General features: G+C 46.6%; 1 protein-coding gene across 1 annotated transcript in view; it reads right to left on the bottom strand.

Moving 5' to 3' along the window:
* Positions 1 to 705: 705 nt before the first annotated feature.
* CACNG3 (calcium voltage-gated channel auxiliary subunit gamma 3) overlaps positions 706 to 21,102 on the bottom strand; it is an 86,278-nt gene continuing 65,881 nt past the window's right edge. Inside the window, exons 2-4 of the mRNA XM_059897262.1 lie at positions 11,484 to 11,567; positions 5,672 to 5,812; positions 706 to 1,217 (exon numbers count right to left, since the gene is read on the bottom strand). Of these exons, the coding sequence (XP_059753245.1) occupies positions 706 to 1,217; positions 5,672 to 5,812; positions 11,484 to 11,567 (737 nt within the window). The remainder of the gene's footprint in view (positions 1,218 to 5,671; positions 5,813 to 11,483; positions 11,568 to 21,102) is intronic.

Here is a 21,102-nt window from a genome sequence, read left to right as displayed (position 1 = left end):
CTGGCCTCAAGAGGTAAAGGAGGATCCTTCCTAGTGGCTAGAGTGTGGATGAGCAAAGCTCAGCTTCTAACACATACATGAGGCAGTTTGAGGGCAGGGCAAATGAATTTGTAAATTTGTGCAGGAATTACCCAGAAGAAACAAAGCACCCCAGCTCGGTTGGTTACGACAAGGCAAAACCTTTAATACGTGAGTGCTTATTACAGTAGCTGCTTCAGGGCTCTGACATCTTTGATTTCTGGGCATGTTTTTCTAACACAGAAAGGTGAATGCCTCCCTCAGGACCACCTGGGCCGTCGGTGTCCTGAGGATTTGGAGTGGACAATGGGGACAACTATGCACAAGTCTGGGGATTCGGAGATCCCCCCCGCCCCCCCCAGCCACCACCCGTGACTTTGAGTAAAGTCCTCTTCCAAGGAGGGAAGAATGTGGAGGTCCTTCCAGTAAAGAAGGAAGAAAGGAAAACATCTGGCACAGATACACAGAGAGAGATGTCATGGGATTGGCTTGAAAAGTCGGGGAGGGACAGAGGGGTTAGGACCTGGAGGGAGAGGGGCGAACTGTGGGAGAGGGCTGAGTCCATTTGGTTTCAGTCTTTGTAAAAAGTAATACCATCACGAGGACCATGCCATGCAACCTCAGAGACACCTCTGTCCACTTCCCCCCGGGCTGTGCTGGGGTGGAGGGCAGAGGGCAGAAGTCAGTTCAGACGGGCGTGGTGCGCCTGTTGGCCGGATTATTATGCAACGACTCTTTGAACTCTTTGGGCGTGGAATTGTGGAACTGTAGAAAAGCATGGTCCCGGTCGGAGTTGAGGAGGGTCCCCATGGTGATCTTTGAGGGGTCCCGGGAGAGGGTGAACATTGAGATGTCAGTGGAAGGGATGGTGTGGAAGCCTTTGCTGATGGGGGACAGGTCTCGGGATCTGGGCTCTGTGGAGCGGGAACTTGACCGCCTCCGGAATCTATACCTGTAAGGTGGAAGGCGAGCAAAGGTAGATTTCTTCAGGAGCTCCGAGTGGGATTTGGCACGTAACTGCTGATGTTTTTCTATATAGATGTGCACAGCGACTACTCCTACAATTTCTGCGATGATGAAAGAGAAGGCTCCGAAATAAAAGGACCAGCCATAGGAGTAGCTCTTTTTGGAGTCACGCTGCCCGGGGTCTCCAGCATTGGCTGATATATAAACTATGATGCCGATGATGTTGCTTAACCCTAAGAGAAGGGGAAAGAAAAATACATCCTTTACAAACCTCAGAGGTAACTGTCACTTTGAGGCTGGAAATATCTATTTAAAAAAAAAAAAAAGTGGAGTCAACAGGGAGAGAGGAGAATGGATTTATGGCCAGGAAATCCAGCTGCTGAGCTCTTCTTGCAGGATCTGTCTCTCGGGAAATGAAGAATTCTGCTGCTCCATTCTGGGTGGGAAGCGTTCAGCTAGAGAATTCACCTTACTCTTTCAGCAAGTGCAGTAGAGTTCAGAATGCACGTACTTTCCCTTAGAAGCAATTCATTCCCTCAAAGCTTAATCTTCAGCAATAAGTCATAATGACGGTAAAATGAATGAGATGCAGATCCCTGCCCTTGAGTTCCTCACCATTAGTAGAAGAAACTGACATGTAAATGCAATTATAGCAAAATATAGTAAGGGTTCTTCCAGAGACACATATGAAATGGTTCAGGAGCAAAGAGAGAAAGAGAGAATGATTAAACTCCCTTGTTCTGAAGACAAGGTGACATTTAAGCTGGGTCCTGAACATCAGGAGATGAAAGGTGATTGACAATGGAGTTGAGAGTGACTTACTAGTAGGGTTCTAGCTTGGATGAAGGGGAGGTTGATGGTATCTTGAGCTAAAATAAGAGGCAGCAGAGAGAATAGGCTTAGAGAAGAGGAGGTGGGTTGGAAGTGCTTATTGAGAGTCGGAATGTGGTTGCTGAGTGGACATATATGGGTCTGGAGCTGCAGTTTGGGGAACGAATGGGGAAGGTGCAGTAGCTAAGTCTTTTTATCTGCACAGGATACGATAATGCTTTAGATTATCTGTTGTTCAAGCATCAAGAATTGGGGAACATGAAGCTGTTGTCCCCAGTAGACAAGGTCTGCCAACTTAGAGTCCCCATGTGCCAACGGAATAGCCCTGGAAAGAGCTGACTAGTCGCTTGGAGAGAAATTGATTCTCCAAGGAGTAGTAAGAAGAAACAATAGAAACTGAGGGCCTGGGGTTTGCCCTCATCTGTGACTACTTCTCTCACATTATTGCTCCAAAGGTAGAATGTCTCTTTGTGTCCTTTGCTTTAAGGGTCTCATCCGGGCTTTGATACCAATAATGATTCAGGGAGGTTGGTACGTCACCTGGAGTCTCCTTGCCTCCAAATTCGGGCCGCCTGTAGGGTGGTTCTAAATGGAAGCTGTTTCTCATTACACTTCCCAGTACCAGTTGGTAAATAACCATTTCCAGTGGCCTCCTGAGTATCCTCTCCATTCCTTGAATGCCCCATACTCTTCCTGGGGGTCCCCAAGATCTCCCTGGAGTCCAGCAACCAAAGGGTTAGAGCAAGGGCCACCCCACTCTGCTCCAGTGCTATCGTTCTGATTGGCTGGTGCTCATGCATTAAGGGGAATTCATATTTTGAATACAATCTCTGGCCATATTCCATCTAGGACTTACCCCTTAGAGGGCAGGGCCAAGGTCTGTTTCTTCCCTGTCTCCTCTTGGCCTTCCCCAGCGCAGGCCCTCAGCAGGTAGGCAGCGAGTTCTAACCACTGAGCTATTTCTTAATATGGGGGTTGACGCAGCCAGCCCTGTGTCAGGCTGCAGGAAACCACAGGATGAAAAATGGCTCCTCTTTCTAGAGTGTCAATTTGGCTTGAAGATGAGTAGGGAAGACACATTCTTTTATATTAAAATGAACATAAATATAATGAGGAGAGAGCAGAATTCACATGAATTTTTAAGTATAAATGGGAGACAGACTTCAAAGACATTTCAGCTCACGGAAGGTGGCTTCTGGTGATGCCCCCTGACTTCTCAGGGCCCCGTTTTCGCTCTCCTCTGCCCACAGGTAAATTTTGGTGGCAAAGTTTGAGAAGCCCTGAAAGGAAGTCTTGCTGGGAATAAACAAAAGAAGCTCAAAGAGAGGCTCGGATGTCAGCCCAGGTTAAAGGAAGCGGCAAGCCAAGTGAGTTGCCACTTATTTCTAGGGCACTGATGATGCACCAGGCACTGTGCAAAGTCTTTATGTGCATGATCTCAATTAATCATTGCAACAGGCCTGCTTAAAAAAAAAACACCCCTCTTTTACAGATGAGGAAACTGGGACACAGAGAAGATAAATAACTTTCCAAGTCAACACAGCTGGGAAATGGCAGAGGTGGGATTTGAACCCAGGACTGTCTCTTGGCCATGGGTGGATTTAGATTTCAGTAAAAGAAGCTTAGGAAGAACTAGATGTAAGTGGGTAATCACTTTCTCCCAACCATTAGACCGTAAGCTCCCTAAGGGCAGACCTAAGCTAGGTTTGTTCATTACTATGGCCTCCTCTCCTTGCCCAGAGCCTGACCCAAACAAGAGCACTGTGCATATTTGTTGAATTGCATCAGCATGAGCATTAAATGGTACAATGTATATAGTAGCAGTTATTATGCATCCAGCAGTTACTGCGGGCTAGATGCAGTTCTAGGCCCTTTCCATATACCAACTATTTAATTCTCTGAACAGCCTTAAGTGGTAGAGCCATTATTATCCCCATTTTTCAGATGAGGAAACTGAGGCACAGAGTGGTTAAGAGACTTGCCCGAGGTTACCCAGCTGGGAAGCGGTAGAGCCATGATTTGCACCAGGCAGCCTGGCTTCAGAGCCCATGGTCTTGAGCATAATGCCCAGTGCCTGGCACATAGTAGGTTCTCAATAAAGGGTTGTTGACTGCTTGCCTGAAACCACAGAACCTTAGAATAACTGAGCAAAAAAAGAACCTTAGGGAGTGCTGAATCCTCCCAAATTTTCACTTTGTAGGTGGAGAAACTGAGGCTCTTCAGGGTCCTCAGGGAGACCAGTGGTGGGGGGATAGCTAGGATGAAACCCCCAGCTTCTGGCTTCCCCTCAGGGCTTTGCTGCTGCCCCTCATGTTCCCCGGTTCCCATGTGTCTAATCTACCTGCCATCTCTCACAACACCCCTTGTGAGAAGAAGGTTGCTGGTGACGCACTTTCCCTCAACAATCCCCTTGGGGGACAAAAGAATGATCTTCTCCTGTTTAGGAAACCCTCATGTCAGCACAACACAGCATCCTCTGGGTAAGTCAGAGCCCAGGAGGTCTGGAGGGGGCCACCAGCAACTAGAACGTGCCTCAAAGCAACACAGGTCCCTGGGTTTACCAGCTGTTACCATCTGTCCACACAGAGCATCACCTTTGGGCTAATCTTATTCTCCTGACAAGATGGCGGCTTTCCCCCAGGTCTGTTGCTTGAGTTGGTTCCCAGAGACTCAGAGCTTTATGCCATCCACCTTTCGCATTTCACAGAAGGGAAAACAGTAGGGAAGAAACTTGAGCAAGATCTCGGAGGAGGCCGGGATGCTGGGCTTCCAACTTCGGAACTATATTGTGTTGCTTTTCCAATGCTAGAAAATAATATTGTGATTTTTATGTTCAACCTCCTTCCAACAACCCTATAAAATAGGTACTATTATTATTTCCCATTTTACACTCAAGGAAACCAAGTTATAGGGATTTGGTAACATTCCCAAGGCTCCACAGGTAGAGCCAGAATTCAAATCCAGGAGGGTAAGCCCCTCTCACCCACCATTTTATACTCCTCCCCACTGTTCCTACCCCAGTAAATATTCTGCCGTTATGGGTCAAAGTTTGGAGGTCATCACCAAAGAGTCAAGCTCCCCTCCCTCCCACCCCCACCTTGTTCTTTGCGTCTCTAAAGTATTTCATCCAGATGGCATTGGTTGAGGGGTGGGGTGGGAAGAGATTGTAAAGCGATGGTGGAGTGGAAACCCAGAGGGCAGAGAGGACGATGAGGAGGGTGGCGGAGGGATGGAGATGAAGCGGGGAGAGAGGGGGCAGAAATAGGACCTCTTCCTGGGGACTGCCTCATCCTCCTTGCCAGCCTGTGCCACCTTCCGGTCAAGGCTGCTATTGATGATAAGGTCTTCCCCGAGAGCATCTGGGGCTGCTGATTTTTACCTTGTTCCCAGAGATGCTTTGAACAGTCTGAGGATTTGTGCGCTTGAAGAGCTGTGAACAACAGTTAAACCAGCAAACACAGGTCTCAAAGGGCCAGAGATAGTGTATGACGATGTCCAAGTGAGCAGAAAGATGGACCCCTTTGAAACACACTGAACCCATCTCTCAGGTCACACATTACACACACCATACATGCCCCCTGCCCACTATGTGCCGACATATACGTGCACACTCTTATGAGTCATCCCCCCCCCCCCCTAAGCTGACCTTCTCCTCATCTTCCCTCCGTGCATTCTCAGCTAGAATGTCAGCATCTTTGGTTCTAATTAAAGTCTTTGGTTCTCATTCTTAACGCACAAGTTGAACGTTTTCTTGTTCCTTCCCTGGAGGGAACCCTGAACAGCCTTGCTTTGTCCTGGTGGCCCTGGCTTGGGTTTGGTGTCTGTGATGCTCTCAGGGCTGAGGCCAGATGCTCACCTGCAGAGACAAAAAAGATGCCCGCGCTGAGGATGACGTTGTGCCTGCTGCGGTGGAACTCGCTGGCTGCCACACAGAGCCCGCCGAAGAAGAGCAGCGTGACACTGAGGATGGGGAAGACGCTGGAGGCCCTCACAGCCCCTGCGGAGAGAAAGAGAGAGGGTTCCCCCTGCACCCAGTCAGCCCCGGGATCCCCCCCTCCACGGGCACGGGGGTGCCTGGTTGGAGGACAGCCCGTGAGCAGGAGGACAGAGCCTGCATCTAACATGGGTGCGAGACCAGTTCGGTCGCACAGGGCCCTGTGCTTGAGGTTAATGCTCTTTAGTCACCATCCTGAAATTCTTAATAGCTTTATCTTGAATGTGTGTTTTATAAGTAAGTCTGATGGGTCAATGGAGCATGCGCCCTGGGCTTGGAGCCTCTACTCACGTGACATCCCACCCCCCATCACCTCCCCACCTCCCATTCTCCGTGGGATGGGTCCTCAGCTGCTCACTCCCCCGCCCCAACCAGAGACCACTGCCACCCTTGGCTTGTGGTGGGGGCCTGGGCATGGACGCTGGGAGAACCAGGGTTGGCTGAAAGCCCTAGGCACCTGCGAGGGTATGCACTCACCCCCTGAGTGTTCCCGTGCCGGAGGGAGTGTGACATTTCATAGCAAATAAAAGACACCATGACAGATGGAGAGAGAGATGGCAGAAGAAAGGCAATAGCTTTTTTTGCCTGCGTTTTGAACCAGGAGCCCGGGATTTTCATTTTGCACTGGGCCCTGCAAATCATATAGCCAACAGGGCATCCTGGGACTCCCATTAGATCACAAGCTGTTCACCGAAACGCAGAGTCTGTCCCAGCACACATCTACATTTGCATAGTACTGAGTCTGGCAATGCCCATTTGATACCCATTTAGTCACTGAATAAGCAAATGAATTTAGTTATTCATTCAACAATATTTTCGGGCACCTACCAAATGCCAGGTGCTGTGCTGTGTTCTGGGGTACTGGTGGAAATGTTTAACCACCCCAAGGGTGCAGGTGCTGCCTTTCTAAGGGGACGAAGGGGACACTGGCTGAGGGCTGGAGCAGCAGCGTCCTAGAGACCCATGTGTTAACTCTTCAGCTGCCGGATCACAGAGAGGCCCTAAGGTTCTGGGGCAGAGGGACCTTCAGGTGGGGATCCCAGTATTTACCCAGCCAGTATAAGAGTATTTCCTGGAACACCTGGGCCAGAATATCAGTTGGATAAATTCTGTGTCCATTGAGGTACAAAAGAGCTAAGGTCCTGCCCTTATGGAGCTTACATTCTAATAGAGATGACGGGCAGGACCTGCTACCTAATTTGCAGGGCCCTGTGCAGAATGAAAATGCAAGGCCTCTTGTTCCAAAAGTATTAAGAACTTCAAGATGGCATGGTAACTAGACTTATCATGGTGATCATTTTGAAACGTAGAGAGGTACCAAATCACTATGTTGTGTAATGGAAACCAACGTAGTGTTGTACATCAGATATACTTCAAAAAACAGACTCATAGAAAAAGAGATCAGATCTGTGGTTACCAGAGGTGGGGCTGGGGGGAGGGGGAATTAGAGGAAAGGCACAAACTTCCAGTTGTAAGATAAATAAGTACTAGGGATGTAATGCACAACATGATGAATATAATTAACACAGCTGGATGTTATATATGAAAATTAAGACAGTAAATCCTGAGTCCTCATCACAAGGAAAAAACACTTTTTTCTATATCTTTAATTTTGTATCTACGTGAGATGACGGATGGTCACTAAACTTACTGTGGTCATCACTTCATGACATATGGACGTCAAACCATTATGCTGCCCACCTTAAACTTATACAGTGCTGTATGTCACTTATATATCAATAAAACTGGAAGAAAAAATAAAATAAAGGATGACCATCAAAGGCAAATTAAAAAAAGAAGAAGAAGAATTTTAAGATAGTGAGAGCAGAGCATGGAGCTAGGTGTGGGGCTCTTGAAGGATGGGGCCAGTGTGGCTCAAAGGATGGTAAGAACCCAGGGCTGAGCTGACTGTGCCTTGGACTGGGGTGGCAGACAGGTGGGGAGAGGTGTCGGACTCAGGATATATCCTGAAGGTAAAGCCAACAGAACTGGGGGTGGGATATGAGAGAAAGGGTTGTTGAGGACGACTCCCATGCCTGGTGCTTAGCCGCTGAGCCGGCAGTGGCATCTTTAAAGTCCCGGCACGCGTGCAGGAGGGGCAGTGGGGCAGCAGGAAGGTGGTTGGTTCATCTTCGGCATGGAAGTTCAAAGCTCAGTGTTCAGAACTTTATGTCCCTGCATTTATTATGTGTTTTCCTGTGGGTTCAGCTGCAGCCCTTCCTATTGCTACTGCGTGGCAGTGCTCACGCTCTGAATGCAGAGGACTGGGTTTCCACAACACCAGGACTGTTTTTGTTTGTTTGTTTTTCATTTTTATTTATTTATTTATATATATATTTTTGGCTGTGTTGGGTCTTCGTTGCCGTGCGCGGGCTTTCTCTGGTTGCGGTGAGTGGGGGCTACCCTTCCTCGCGGTACGTGGGCTTCTCATTGCGGTGGCTTCTCTTGTTGTGGAGCACGGGCTCTAGGCACACGGGCTCAGTAGTTGTGGCACGTGGGCTCAGTAGTTGTGGCGCACGGGCTTAGTTGCTCCGAGGCATGTGGGATCTTCCTGGACCAGGGCTCGAACCCGTGTCCTCTGCATTGGCAGGTGGATTCTTAACCACTGCGCCACCAGGGAAGTCCTGTTTGTTTTTATGGGACAAGTTTTCTGCAAGTTTGGTAGCTGACTTAGCCTACGGGGATTGCCTGGGAGGGAGGGCCGATGGAGAACGGGGGGTGGGGGGCGGTGAGGGGCCGACGAAAGCAGACAGGGGTGAGGTTCTCTTCATGAGGAGAAGAAAATGAAAGAGTTCTAGCTTTTGCTTAAGGATGGCCACCCCAAATCCCCCACCATTGGGGTCTGGGCAGACCAGTGTCCCAGGAACTGTCCCTGCTGCAATGGGGAAGTTTTGGAAGGGGCTTCAAACTGCCTAGAATCCTTGACGGGAGAAGTGAGGCGTAGGGGGAGGGATCCTGGCTGCCCTGACCCCTGGGAGCGTGATTAAATCAGTCCCCATCCTAGCTTCAGGCCAGTCAGTCACAGCCCTGGCCCAGGCCCGGCTTGCTCTGTGCTTCCCTGCTCCCACACAGGCTTGCAGGAGGGAGGGCTGGCCCCCTGGTTCATTTAGCCCCCAGGTCAAGGGGGGGGGGATCCCCGGGAAGTAGGCGCTGGGATCTTGGGTGGCCATAGCTTATTTATTACTTCTAAATACTTACACATATGACCTACGGGTTTCCATGTGAACCTTGGCCCTGGGATCCACAAATATTAGGGGTGGGTCTGTCCCCAGTGATTTCAAGCGTGCACAGATCTTTAAAGCGATCATTTGCATTGTGTACTTGATGGGAATTGCTTGAATATTCAATGTGATGAGTTCAATCGATTAAAGGACAGCACCTTAAAAAAATTTGTTTTAGTTTCAAAGTATGATTAAAGTATGATTATGCCCGAAGGAGATGATCTGAACATTGGAAGCTACTGAATTGTGTTGGCTGTGTATATTTGAAACGTGTGGCTATGAGATATGGGAATGTGATTGTTTCTCATGTGGTGCAGGAACCACTTGGCAACCAATTGGTGGCCAGATCCCACCTCTACCCCACAAGTGAGATAAGAGCAGGTTCTATAAACTGAGGCTACAGGTGTCGGTCTCACACAGGACATGCTCTGCTGCCATTCTCTCCTAACTCAGTTTACCCTGGATTGGTTCTTTTTTCTTTTTTCCGACTGTGCCACGGGGCTTGTGGGATCTTAGTTCCCCGACCAGGGATCGAACCCGGGCCCCCTGCAGTGGGACAACCAGGGAAGTCCCTGATTAAACCTTCTGCTATAGGTTTAAGCTGCAGCCTCCCTAACCACCCATGAGAAAGAGGAAATAGCAGAATAATCAATGTGCAGAATCCCACCCCACCAGGGTGTGGTCGCAACAGGAACTGGCAGCACGTGTGCTGGATGAGCCCGGAGACCCCTGCAGGAGTGTGACCCTGGTGCCACGTGACTGGCTCGGGGATTCCAAAGTTCCCTGCAGGAAATTCGTGTGCTCAGGAAGGTCCCTCCTTAACTTGGTTCTGTGGCTGATGGTGAGGACCTCCACCTTCCCAGAGGGGAGAAATACATTTTGTCGGAAAAGCGATGGATGTCTTGGAAGAAATTAAAATCAGTTTTGCAAGTTGTGAAATAGAGGTCACAGTTCTGTTTAGTCCCCAACAGGGCCAACGTCAAAATAGGAAAGAAAAACAAAAACTACAGTCACTCTGGTAAAACCCCACTGGAGATGACTTTAAAATCATCCTCAAAAGGAGGTCCAAGTAATCTACCCCAAACTTTGGTCAAGCTACCTCTCTAAACGTGGCCTCTATTCCCACATCAAATCCTTTGAAGCTGCTCATATAAGTTCTAGTTGGCATTTGGGTAAATCCTAGTAGATGGATAAGGACTGAAAAAAGAGAAATAATATGTTTATGTTTTAAAAATTAGCTTAGAAATAACTTTCTTTCAAATTGACTCCTCACACCACTTACGTTGTTATGCGATTAAAGGCTCATCTATAGACCCACTGCCCATCTGTAGACTAGCAAGCATGAGTAAAGCTAAAAATGATTTTAATTGTAAAAACACTCTTCTTGAGCTACAAGTTACAAGCATAACCCAAATAGCACAATTTCTTGAAGTTTTTATGTATAACAGCAGTTTAAAAAAATGTTACATTTAACACTCTCTAATAGTAAATTAGTCAATGCCTTAGAACTTTTCTTTTGCGTGAACTTGACACACCTCCCTGTTGAAGAAATTCTATCTAAATTACATTAAATCCCCAATTCTCTCTGTGCCTGGATTAATGTCAGGCCTGTGGCTGCCACTGGGCCTTGACCATTGCTCATCCCATGCCCCAGAAAAGAGCCAACACGTATGGCTTCGTGAGTACATGTTGGCCCCGGGCGGAGCGTAATGTGCATCAGCTTATTTAATTTTCATGACCCTGTCAGATGGATGACATTATCATCTTTATTGCCGACTATGAAGAAAGGTGAGAGATGAGAGGTAAAGCAGCCTGGCCCAGGTCCAGCCCAGCTAGTAGGGTGTCACCGGAGTAAAAGCCCAAGTCAACCAGAATCCAGAGCCCTTGCTCTAAGCCAGCACACTGTTGCCTCCTACGTGCTGCGTTTGTGACAGTTCCATGTCATATCCAGGTTACTGACCTTGGGACAGTCTAGGGGGAGACACTGGTCCTGCCCCAATGAGATTGAAACTGAAGAGGGGTGAACCTTGGTTTGCTTTTATTCTCCCAGGCCTTGCCTCTTAGGACCTTGCCCATTAGCACCTCACCCATTAGCACTTAGCCCATTAGCACCTCAAATCAGCCCTCTGGGGAAGGTGAAAACTTGTATTCAAGTTGAAGAAAATCCTTAGATTTCCTCCTAAGCAGCCTAAAAAGAACTTTTCAGTTTTGACACAGCTCCCTTTTTTTTTTTTTTTTCCTATTTCTATTTCATTGAAATGAAAGAGATTCAGATGTCAGAACCACCTGAATGTCTCTGTCTAGCAGCAAAGATTTTCCTGAAGCTTCTTTGCACGTATCCATTTCTGGGGCTGGGTATTGGGGAGCCTCAAACTCAGAGGCAGCTGGACAACCTCAGGGCAGCCCTCCTCGCCCACCCCTCCCCGGGGGGGACCCGCGAAGGGAGAACTTACGCAGGAGATACTCAGCCGTGTCCTGTTCGTAGTCAGCATCTTCGGGGAAGTGATCAATTTTCTTGCACACGCCTCGGAAAGCCCCTGCGGAAACAAACGCGTCCCTGAGCTGGCGGGGGAGGGGTGAAAAGAGCCCCTGGGGCCCAGCCTGCGTCCTCACCCCCACGGGGAAGATGCTTTATGGTTGTTGCAGGCTCTGCCTCGGTTGGCCCATCAGCATCTTTCTTAGGGCACAAAAAGGAGATAGGTAGAGGAAAAAAATAAAAATAAAGCCGAAGATGGAAACTTTCTACTTCCTAGATTTTGCATGATGTTGGGATCTATTTAGAAGGGCAAAGAGCTATGAAGCATAAGGATTCATCATAAGAACTGTCTCGTCTTATCTTTTTTCTTTTTTTCCCAGTTAGTGAGGGGAAAGGGGAAAAGGAAGCATAATATATATATACACACATATATTCATATATACTTATATGTATTATATTATATATATAATATTTATATATATATATTTATCTTCCCATTTTGCAGATGAAGCAGCTTGAGGCAGCTGGCCATAAGAATTTTGCTTGAAGTCATACGGGTAAGTAGGAGAGCCAAAATTCCAATCAAGTTCTGCTGACTCCTCGGTGTGGATTCCAGGCATGGGTTCTGGAGTAACCCACTCTCCCTGATTGGATAACGCTCATCTCTGACACAGGACCGCCCCCTTCCCTGCTCCCCTCGCCCAGGACCACAGCTTGCTGTGCTCTGCGGTGTGGCTCACTCCTTCAAGGGGCACAGAATTGCGCAGGTGCACCCTGGGGAAGCTGACTGTCAGCATTTTCTTTTCTTTCTTCGACATCAGCCTGACTTAACTTGTTGTGGGTGTTTGATAATCGCTGTGGTGTTTGTTAAGTAGACAATTAACCAATCTCTGGGGCAGCGAATGGCTCTGCCAGTTCTCATAAATGACAAACAATTTCAGAACCTCTCACCACAACACAGCATGAAATGATGCCTTATTGTTCTTGTCTCTGCCGGCAAAGACGGCCTGGAGGTGAGGGGCAAGGTGGTGTCGTGGACAGTGGACAAGGCTTATGTTCACACATAGCTGGGCTTATATTTCAGAGCAGTTACTGTAAGAATTAAATAAGGCCATATATGAAGATGAGATAATTTTCGCAAAGCTCTGTGCATGTCATGATAATGGCCAGCAATTTTTAAGTGCTTCTAGTGGGCTAGGCACAGAGCTGAAACCTACATTCTTCTCTCATTTACTCTCATCCACTGCCTTAGGAGGTAGGGACTATTCACACTGATATTTGATGAGAAGACAACGCAGGATCACAGAGGAAAGAGAGTTGTCACAGCTGGTGAAGGGAAGAATCAATATTTGAATGGGCTTTACCATTACAATATGAAGGTAGCCATTATTATTATGCCTATTATTAACTCATAATAATGAGTGCCATGTATTTTTTGAAATTTATTTTATTGAAGCATAGTTGATTTACAGTGTTGTGTTAGTTTCTGCTGTACAGCAACATGATTCAGTTATACATATATATATATATATACATAATTTTTCATATTCTTTTCTATTATGGTTTATTACAGGATATTGAATATAGGTCCCTGTGCTATACACTAGAACCTTGTTGTTTATTCATTCTGTATATAATAGTTTGCATCTGCTAATCCCAAACTCCCACTCCATCCCTCCCATACTGCCCCACCCCCCACCCTTGGCAACCACAAGTCTGTTCTGTGAGTCTGTTTCTGTTTTGTGGAAGTTCACTTATGTCATATTTTAGATTCCACATATAAGTGATATTATATGGTATTTGTCTTTCTCTTTCTGACTTACTTCACTTAGTATGATAATCTCTAGGTTCATCCATGTTGCTGAAAATGGGATTATTTCATTCTTTTTTATGACTGATTAATATTCCATTGTGTGTGTGTGTGTGTGTGTGTGTGTGTGTATCTCACATTCATCTGTCAGTGGACATTTAGGTTGCTTCCATGTCTTAAAGAGTGCCATGTATTTAACACATACTATAAATAGGCTCCAAACTAGAGGCATTTCACAATAAATGCAATGTGATATGAGCCCATCCTCTTGGTTCTGATTCTCTGCTTACCAGGCAAAGAATGGACTCAGAACTAAGAGGGCAGGGTCTTGGAGAGAAGGCTTGAAGACTCAAGGAAATTCTTGGAAGGAAAACAAACTCAGAACTCCTTCCCTGATATTGAAAGAAGGCCTTCATTTTTCTTGTTTGGATTTTAGAGTTTCATTCACAGATTCCTGTCTGCTTTTAAGCCCCATCGCCTTCCAGCTGGCTGGGTAACAAATCAGAATAAGTCACACACATGAAGCACTTACCATCTACCACGTGCCATTCTAAACACTTTACATGTTTTATCCTCTCTAGCTCTCAAGACAGCCTGGGGAGGTACCTGGTATTATGAGCCCTGTTTTACAGATGAGGAAATCTGAAGTAAGTGATTTCTGCAAGGACACAGCTATAAGTGGCACACTCAAGGGTAAGTCTTCCAGACTCCAAAGCCAAGTTCATAACCACTACTGTGAATTGCACTCTCTTCAACACATTTTAGAGTTGTAAGCAAAATCCTTTGCCAGATGGCTTTATGATAATTTCATGGTCCATCCACTGCTATGAACAGGACCAGTTGGTTTTTCCATCCACTGTGCTTTTTCCGTGATGTGCATCAGGGGCCACAGAGCAGGACAAGGATGGTGGTTGTGGGACCACCTATCATTAGCTGTTTTACATTCTCCACGAAAGATTTCATAGGAAGGAAATGTTCAGCTGAAGATTAAATGTGAAAGCTACTGAAACAGACCAGTCAGAACCACGTGGGGATAAGGAACTACACACATGCTCACATCTGCTTGTGAAATGGGCCTTTCCTAAGGTGGCTTAAGGCAACCTGAAGCTAAAATGTGGAGCCAGCAAACACCAGTAGCTCCTGGAGAAACAGTCACGAATTTTAAATGGTCTAAAGTGTCCCACCACCTGTTTTATATAGCCCACAAGCTAAGGCTGGTTTTTGCCTATGTAGATGATTAGAAAAAAATCAAAAGAAGAATACTGTTTCATGACAAGTAAAAAAATAGATGAAATTCAACTTTCAGTGTCTATAAATAAAATTGTATTGAAACACAACCATGCCCATTTGTTTATGGTTTTCGTGCCAAATGGCAGAGCTGAGTAGTTGTGGCCGAGACGGCAAAGCCAAAAATATTGACTCTCTGGCTAAGGAAAATTTTGCTGATCACTGGCCTGGAGATTTCTGTCCTGGGAAGTAGCACAAACTCTGGGAGGGCAAAAGTGGAAAGCAAACAGGAATTTGGGCCTTCTTGGGACTGGAGGACGTACTCCAAGCTGGTGATTCTAAAGCAGATAACGCTCATCTATGGCAAATCTGGGTTGCAGAATGGTTTGTTTGGTGTATTTGTTTGTTTGTTTGTTTTGTTCTGTTTTTTACTTGTAGTATTTTATTGTATTTTTAAAAAATTAAATATACTGCTGCAATTTAAAATTCAGGATATGTCACATGAACGCTGATTTGCAGCTTCTCTTGAAAAATGGGGCTCTCTGTCCCACATTTCCATGGGAAAACAATCCCTAGCAGCTGGGCATCAGCAGCCCCCCCTTTGGACTGGGTGCCAGCTCTCTAGTTGGCCAAAGTCCCCCCACTTCCCCAGGCCCTATGTCACTTGAAGAACCTACGGCAAATTACCTCTCCAAACCTCAGTTTCTTCTTCTTCTCCAGGATAAAGACAATAACAATAATAACTTCATGGGGTTGTCATGAGAATTAATTGAAGCTGTAATAGTAGTTACAGCACCTGGTGCTGTACTCAGCATTTTCCACAGAACTCTGTTAAAATCAGGTAATGACGTAAGGCACTTAGTACAGTTCCTGGCACATGGTAAGAACTCAATAAATTATAGCTATTCCTACCATTGGTTTTGGTAAGTATTTTAGGACCAGAAGAGACACATTGGTGCCATGGTGAGATTTTAAAAAGCAATATAAAAGGAAAGGGAATCAAGAATTTCCCTGAGGAAGACTCCACACTGAAAATGAAGCTGCTGGTGCAAGTCATACACTCATCAAAAAGTGAACTTGGCCATTCCTATAAGTAGCATATTGCCAGCTCCCAGAAATAACCACTATTTAGCATTTCTGTATGTTTCCTTCCAGGCTCCCCTCATACCCCCCACTGCTCCCCCTACCCCCAGGCTTTCACACACAAATTGTTTTATAAAATCAGGATCTTGCTGGTCTTCTTTTCACTTACATTATCTCATCAGTATTTCCCCACATCCATAAATCTAAGAAAAAAAGGGTGGGATTGGACTTGCCCATGAACTGCAGAGGCTGGAGCCAAAAGAGATGCTGAAAACAGGTACCCTGCAAGGATGAAGTCAGGATACAGAGATAAGCACTGCCCTAGCAGAGTTTAGGCTAAGGCACTGGGGCAGAGAGAAGCAGAAACCAGGAACGTGGTAAACCAGGAGAAGGATCAGTGGGGGTTGATCTGGGGGACAGATCCAGTGGTTACAGGTGAGAGGTGATGGGAACCCAGAGTAGAGCTTGTAGAAGAGTTAGGCTGTGAGAATCCACAGACTCCAGGACCCCAGGAAGAGGTTTGGAATGGCAGGTAGAGCCGGGAGAGATTTCCCGAAGTGTTGAAGTGTAATTACAGAGACTGGCTATGGGGTGACAACAATCCTCATCCTGGGCAGAGAAGATTGTGCTAATGGTTCTTCTCTGGCTCAGACAATGGAAGGATACTTCCTTCCTATGAGGAAGGCACCTCCTTTAAACCAACAATCCTTCTCAAAGGTCAAACCCTAGAAATAGTCCCAGTACAATCAAGAATGAGATATGAATGCCCACAATTGCCTCTATTATGTACCATGATTCTACAAGCTCCAGTGCAAGAAGAAATAAAACAGAATTAAGAGTTATATGCAATAGAAAAAAAAAATAGGGTAAAATTATCATTTTTCCAGGTGATAGAATAGTCTATTTGGGAAACTGGAGGCAATTTGCTAGGAAAAAAATAGTAGAATGAATGAAAGAACTCAAGAAGTTGGCTTTTTCTAAGACATTAAACCATACAATAAAGCTGTAATAATTAAGTCATTGTGGCACTGACATTTAAAAGGAACATTTATTAGGATATTTTTTCAAAGAAGAGAAATACTACGAAGAAAATAAGAAGCAGTCCATTATCCCGTATTCAGATAATCCCTGTTAAATTAAAAGAATATATGTATGTAGTTAGAAAATTCAAACAGTATATACAGAATGGCATAAGATTAAAGTAAAAGCACTTCCCTCATCACCAAAAATTCTCTCACTTGATAACTTCGTAGAGTGATTTTTGTTAACTAAATGTTGAATGAAATCACGTCTAAGCTGAGATCTGAAGGTTAATTAAAAGTTAATCAGTGTAAGGGAGGTGTGTACCTTCAGGCAGAGTGGAATAGTGTGTGAGGTGATGAGAGGCAGCGAGTGAAGTGATGGGAGTGAGTGAGTCCCCATCTGGGGACTAGGAGTAATTCAGGGCTTTCAGAAGATCAGTGGTGGTTGGTCTGGGGGACAGATCCAGTGGTCACTGGTGACAGGTGATAATGTGATGGGTACCTGGGGTAGGGCAGATATGAAAACTGGCCTGTGAAGATTGATTGATTCAAACTTTTTCTCCTCCTTCCTTCCTTCCTCCCTCCCTCCCTCCCCTCCCCTCCCTTCCTTCCTTCCTTCTTTCTTTCCTTCCTTCCTTCCTTCCTTCCACTCTTCCCCCAAATTTATCAAACACCCACAGTGTACCAGAGCTGTTTTAAGTCCTAGGAATTGACTAGTGGCCAAGACAGAGAAGATTCTGGTCCTCAGAATTTACATTCTCACTGGAAAAGAGAGTCTATAGACTAGTCAATAAAAGAACAAGATAACTGTGCTCTGAAGGAAGCCCACAGGATGATGTGATGGTGCCTGTGCATTGGGCGGGGGAGATGGTGGGCAATTTGGGGCAAGGTGGTTCGGGGGGACAGGTGAGCTCAGACATGATAAAAAGAAAGAGTCAGTTGTGTGAATAGCCAGAGAAAGAGCTTTCTAGGCCGAGGGCACTGCAGGCACACAGGCTCTGGAGTTGGGAATGAGCTTGGTTAGTTTGGGGGCCAGAAGGGAGGCCAGTGGGTGGAAGAGGGCCTACTGTGGTGGCATTACCGGGTCCATCAGCTGCCCTTCTAGCTGTCCCTTCAGCATTGAGGTCTCTGGAATGTCTAGGAGGTTGGGTTGCACAAGGACCAAGGTCAACTCCATCTCTTCCTTAGGATCAGGGTAACCTAAAGGACCTACGTGGTCCTGAGTGGCTTCCAGACATGCAAAGGAGGCAGCCAGGGTGGGGAGGGAGCCCCTAAAATGGGATATTTTTTTTTTAACTGTTAAAGCCCTTGTCTCCAGGGAAAGTGGTGCTTCCACATTCCTTGGCTCAGTCTCCATCCTGAGTATTTCCTTTCAGATCCGAGTACTGCGGGCACCCAGCCTGATCCTGGGAAATGGCCATCAACAGTCACGAAGTGGGGATTAGACTGTTTTGCTGTGAATTTTTACAAACGAGTCAGATTCTTGCAATCTGGAGAAACAGAGCCTGCCCCCTCTTCAGCAGGTATGTATTTGACCTGGAGAGAGGTCGTGTGGTGCAGTGGTAGGAACAAAGCTTGGAGCCCTCAGGCCTGAGTTCGAATCTCTATTCCACCACTTACTAACTCACTAGTTGGGCAACCTTGGGTGAGTTATTTATTCGCTTGAGGCTTGGTCTCCTCATCTGTTAAAAATATCAATAATCTGCAGATGTTAGGATTTCTCAAAGAAATAAGTACACTATCTGCTGTTTGTTTAGATGTACTCTGGGCCAGGCATTGGGTTAAGGGATCTCTGGGTACCGCTTACCACCCCACGGAGCAGGCACTCCTACTGGTCGTAGGCTGGGGTGAGGAGTATGGATTCTGGAGCCAGACTGCCTGCATGTGAGTGCCAGCTATGCCACGTATTAGCTACAAGTTACTTAACTTATGTGTGTCTCAGTTTCCTCATCTGTAAACTGAGAATACTAACGGTATCTAGCTCATGGGGTTTAATGAGGATTAGAAGAGTTAATATTTGTCAAGTGCTTTAGAGCGATGGTAAGTATTGTGTGTGTGTGTTAATTCAATCAATCCATTTCTAGATGGGGAAGCTGAGGCCTAAAACCAAGGTCTGTCTAACTAACCTCAGAGCCTGAGATCTTAGCAAAATCCCCTAAGTGGCACTAACACAGCACTGGGCACCAAGAAGAGGGTTAACCAGGGACAGCTCTTAATGTTATTTGCGAACTCTGTTTCGGGCATGGGGGGAGAAGAAGCCAGGGGGAAGCTGGAGATCGTGTCTCCTCCCTGCCACCCTCACATGGACATATCTACACATGGGCAGACGTGTGTGTGTGTGTGTGTGTGTGTGTGTGTGTGTGTGTGCACCCGTACAGGGCTGAGCCAGGCAGGGAGCCTGAGGAGTCGGCCCACCCCAGCAGGAATAGGCCTAGACCACCTGCGGTACCAGGTTTGGGCAAGGGCCAGACAGAGCTTTTCTGGGTCAGCTAAAGACAGCTCTGCCTTTAGGGGTTTGGGCCTCAAGTCAGGAAATACTAGACCCAGAGCAGAAAGTCCTGGGGAAATGAGAGAGTCATCCAAGGCCCAACCTTTTCAAGTTTGCGGTCCTGAAGGGGGACCCTGAATGGGGAGCAGCTGTCCCCAGGATGTCCCTCCTCTGATGGGAGGAGATCCCACTGGCAGAGCCGCTCAGTGGTCTTCAGGAGGAGCCCCATCCACCCCCCGTGAACTGGGAGCAGCCCACATTGATGGTCCTGGGCACAATTTGGTGGCTGTGGCACCACCCAACCTGACAAAAGATTACTTCTGAGCAGTCTCTGGACCGTTACCATGTGCTCAGAGTGAGGGTGGATCCTCCTAACCAGCCCACCAAGCCCAGCATCAGTGCCCAGAACCTGGTCCAGCCCAGAAACACAGCCAAACCAGTGCCCAGAGCTTGGCCACATCTCAGCCACGAGTCCAGCTGAAATGCCAGGGCCCTGAAATCCAGCTCAGAATCAAAACCAAGGCTCACTGGAGACCAGGGCTCTGGGTCCAGTGATACAGGTCTTTTAAGTCCCCACTGTGATGAATCTGCCTTGAGAAATCAGGAAAGAAGAACAAACATCAAGTTTGTTTGTGCCCCGGACGTACTTGTGTTAAGAAAGCAAAAGTCACCACCTGATTGTAAGAATGTTTGGGGTTAAAGCAGTGTTAAATATCCTCTTTATTACAGAGGATAAGTTACCTTAAAACGGTGGTTCTCAACATGGGCTGCAAATGGGAATTACGGGGGCTGGGGACACAGTAGGAAAATACCGATCTGTTCTATCCCTGGAGATTCTTACTAATTAGTCAGGGCGTCTGGAGTTTGCAGAGCTCCCCAGATGAGTCTCACTGTTCAGCTAAGGTTGAGACCCACAGCCTTTAGGGGAATCCACTTTAAAATAGGGACCGTTATTTCATAGCAAATAATAAAGTTCAAAGATGTACTTCCAGCTTTACCTTGAAAATGAAAAGATCATTTATGAGAATATGTTTACTTTGTCTTATCTTTTCTTACTATGCACTAGGGTGAACCAAGAAGTAAGTTATGTGGATTTTTAATGGGAGGGGGCATCCTTTGTCTGATAAAATCACATGATGGTCCAATATGAAATCTTTCACTTTCCCAGCTGGATTATAAAGTCTGACTTTCAGAGCAGGATCATAAAGTGGGTCATTTCTGCAAAAAATATTTGAGCATGTCATCATTTTCTCAAGGGCTTCTCTTAATCCTTTAACATTCAAATCACTGGATGCGCCTATCACATCATCACTCTTGTCTGTTTGCTCTTCTCCCATCGTTAACCAGTGCCCCTCTGCCAGGCTCTCAGCCGCCCATGGCTGGCATGTCACACCACGCCAGCAGATCTTCAGTGCCCCTCACATCCATCTCATGAAGTCCTGTGTATTTTGCGAGATACGCAATCTCACTTTGCAATCATTTTTGCCTCCTATTTGCATTGTATGGTCACATGCTGACAAGAGCTGGCAATCAGAGAGAGGCTGCCTGGCAAAGACCGTGAATTGTAAGGTATTAAACGGGGGTGGGTTGGGGTTGGAGTTGTGTTTGAGTAGAGACTGGCTTTATAAATGGTCAGGTGATGAATCACATATTCACATTAAGATGGAGTTTGCTGGCTTGTCTGTGCAATCGCGCATGTGCAGGGATTTGGATAATGAGGACCCTGAACTAAACTTGGTCTCTCTGAGCAAGACGAAGCACTTGGGGGTCCAGCAATTATGGCCCACGGCTCCTAACAAGAGCACCATTGGAGTGAGTGAGCTAAGGAGAAATAAACCTCCTCTTCTGAGGTTCCTGAACTGCTGTCAGTACACATCCTGAATTAAGTCTTGTTCAGCAGATGTCTACTGAGGTGCCTGCTTTGCATTAAGCAGTGTCCTGAGCACGTCGGATTCATCGGTGAATG

The sequence above is a fragment of the Balaenoptera ricei genome, chromosome 15 (genome assembly GCF_028023285.1).
Source record: "Balaenoptera ricei isolate mBalRic1 chromosome 15, mBalRic1.hap2, whole genome shotgun sequence".
Classification (NCBI taxonomy): domain Eukaryota; kingdom Metazoa; phylum Chordata; class Mammalia; order Artiodactyla; family Balaenopteridae; genus Balaenoptera; species Balaenoptera ricei.
Note: the sequence above shows the minus strand (reverse complement) of the source record. Positions and strands in the feature narration are given on the sequence as shown.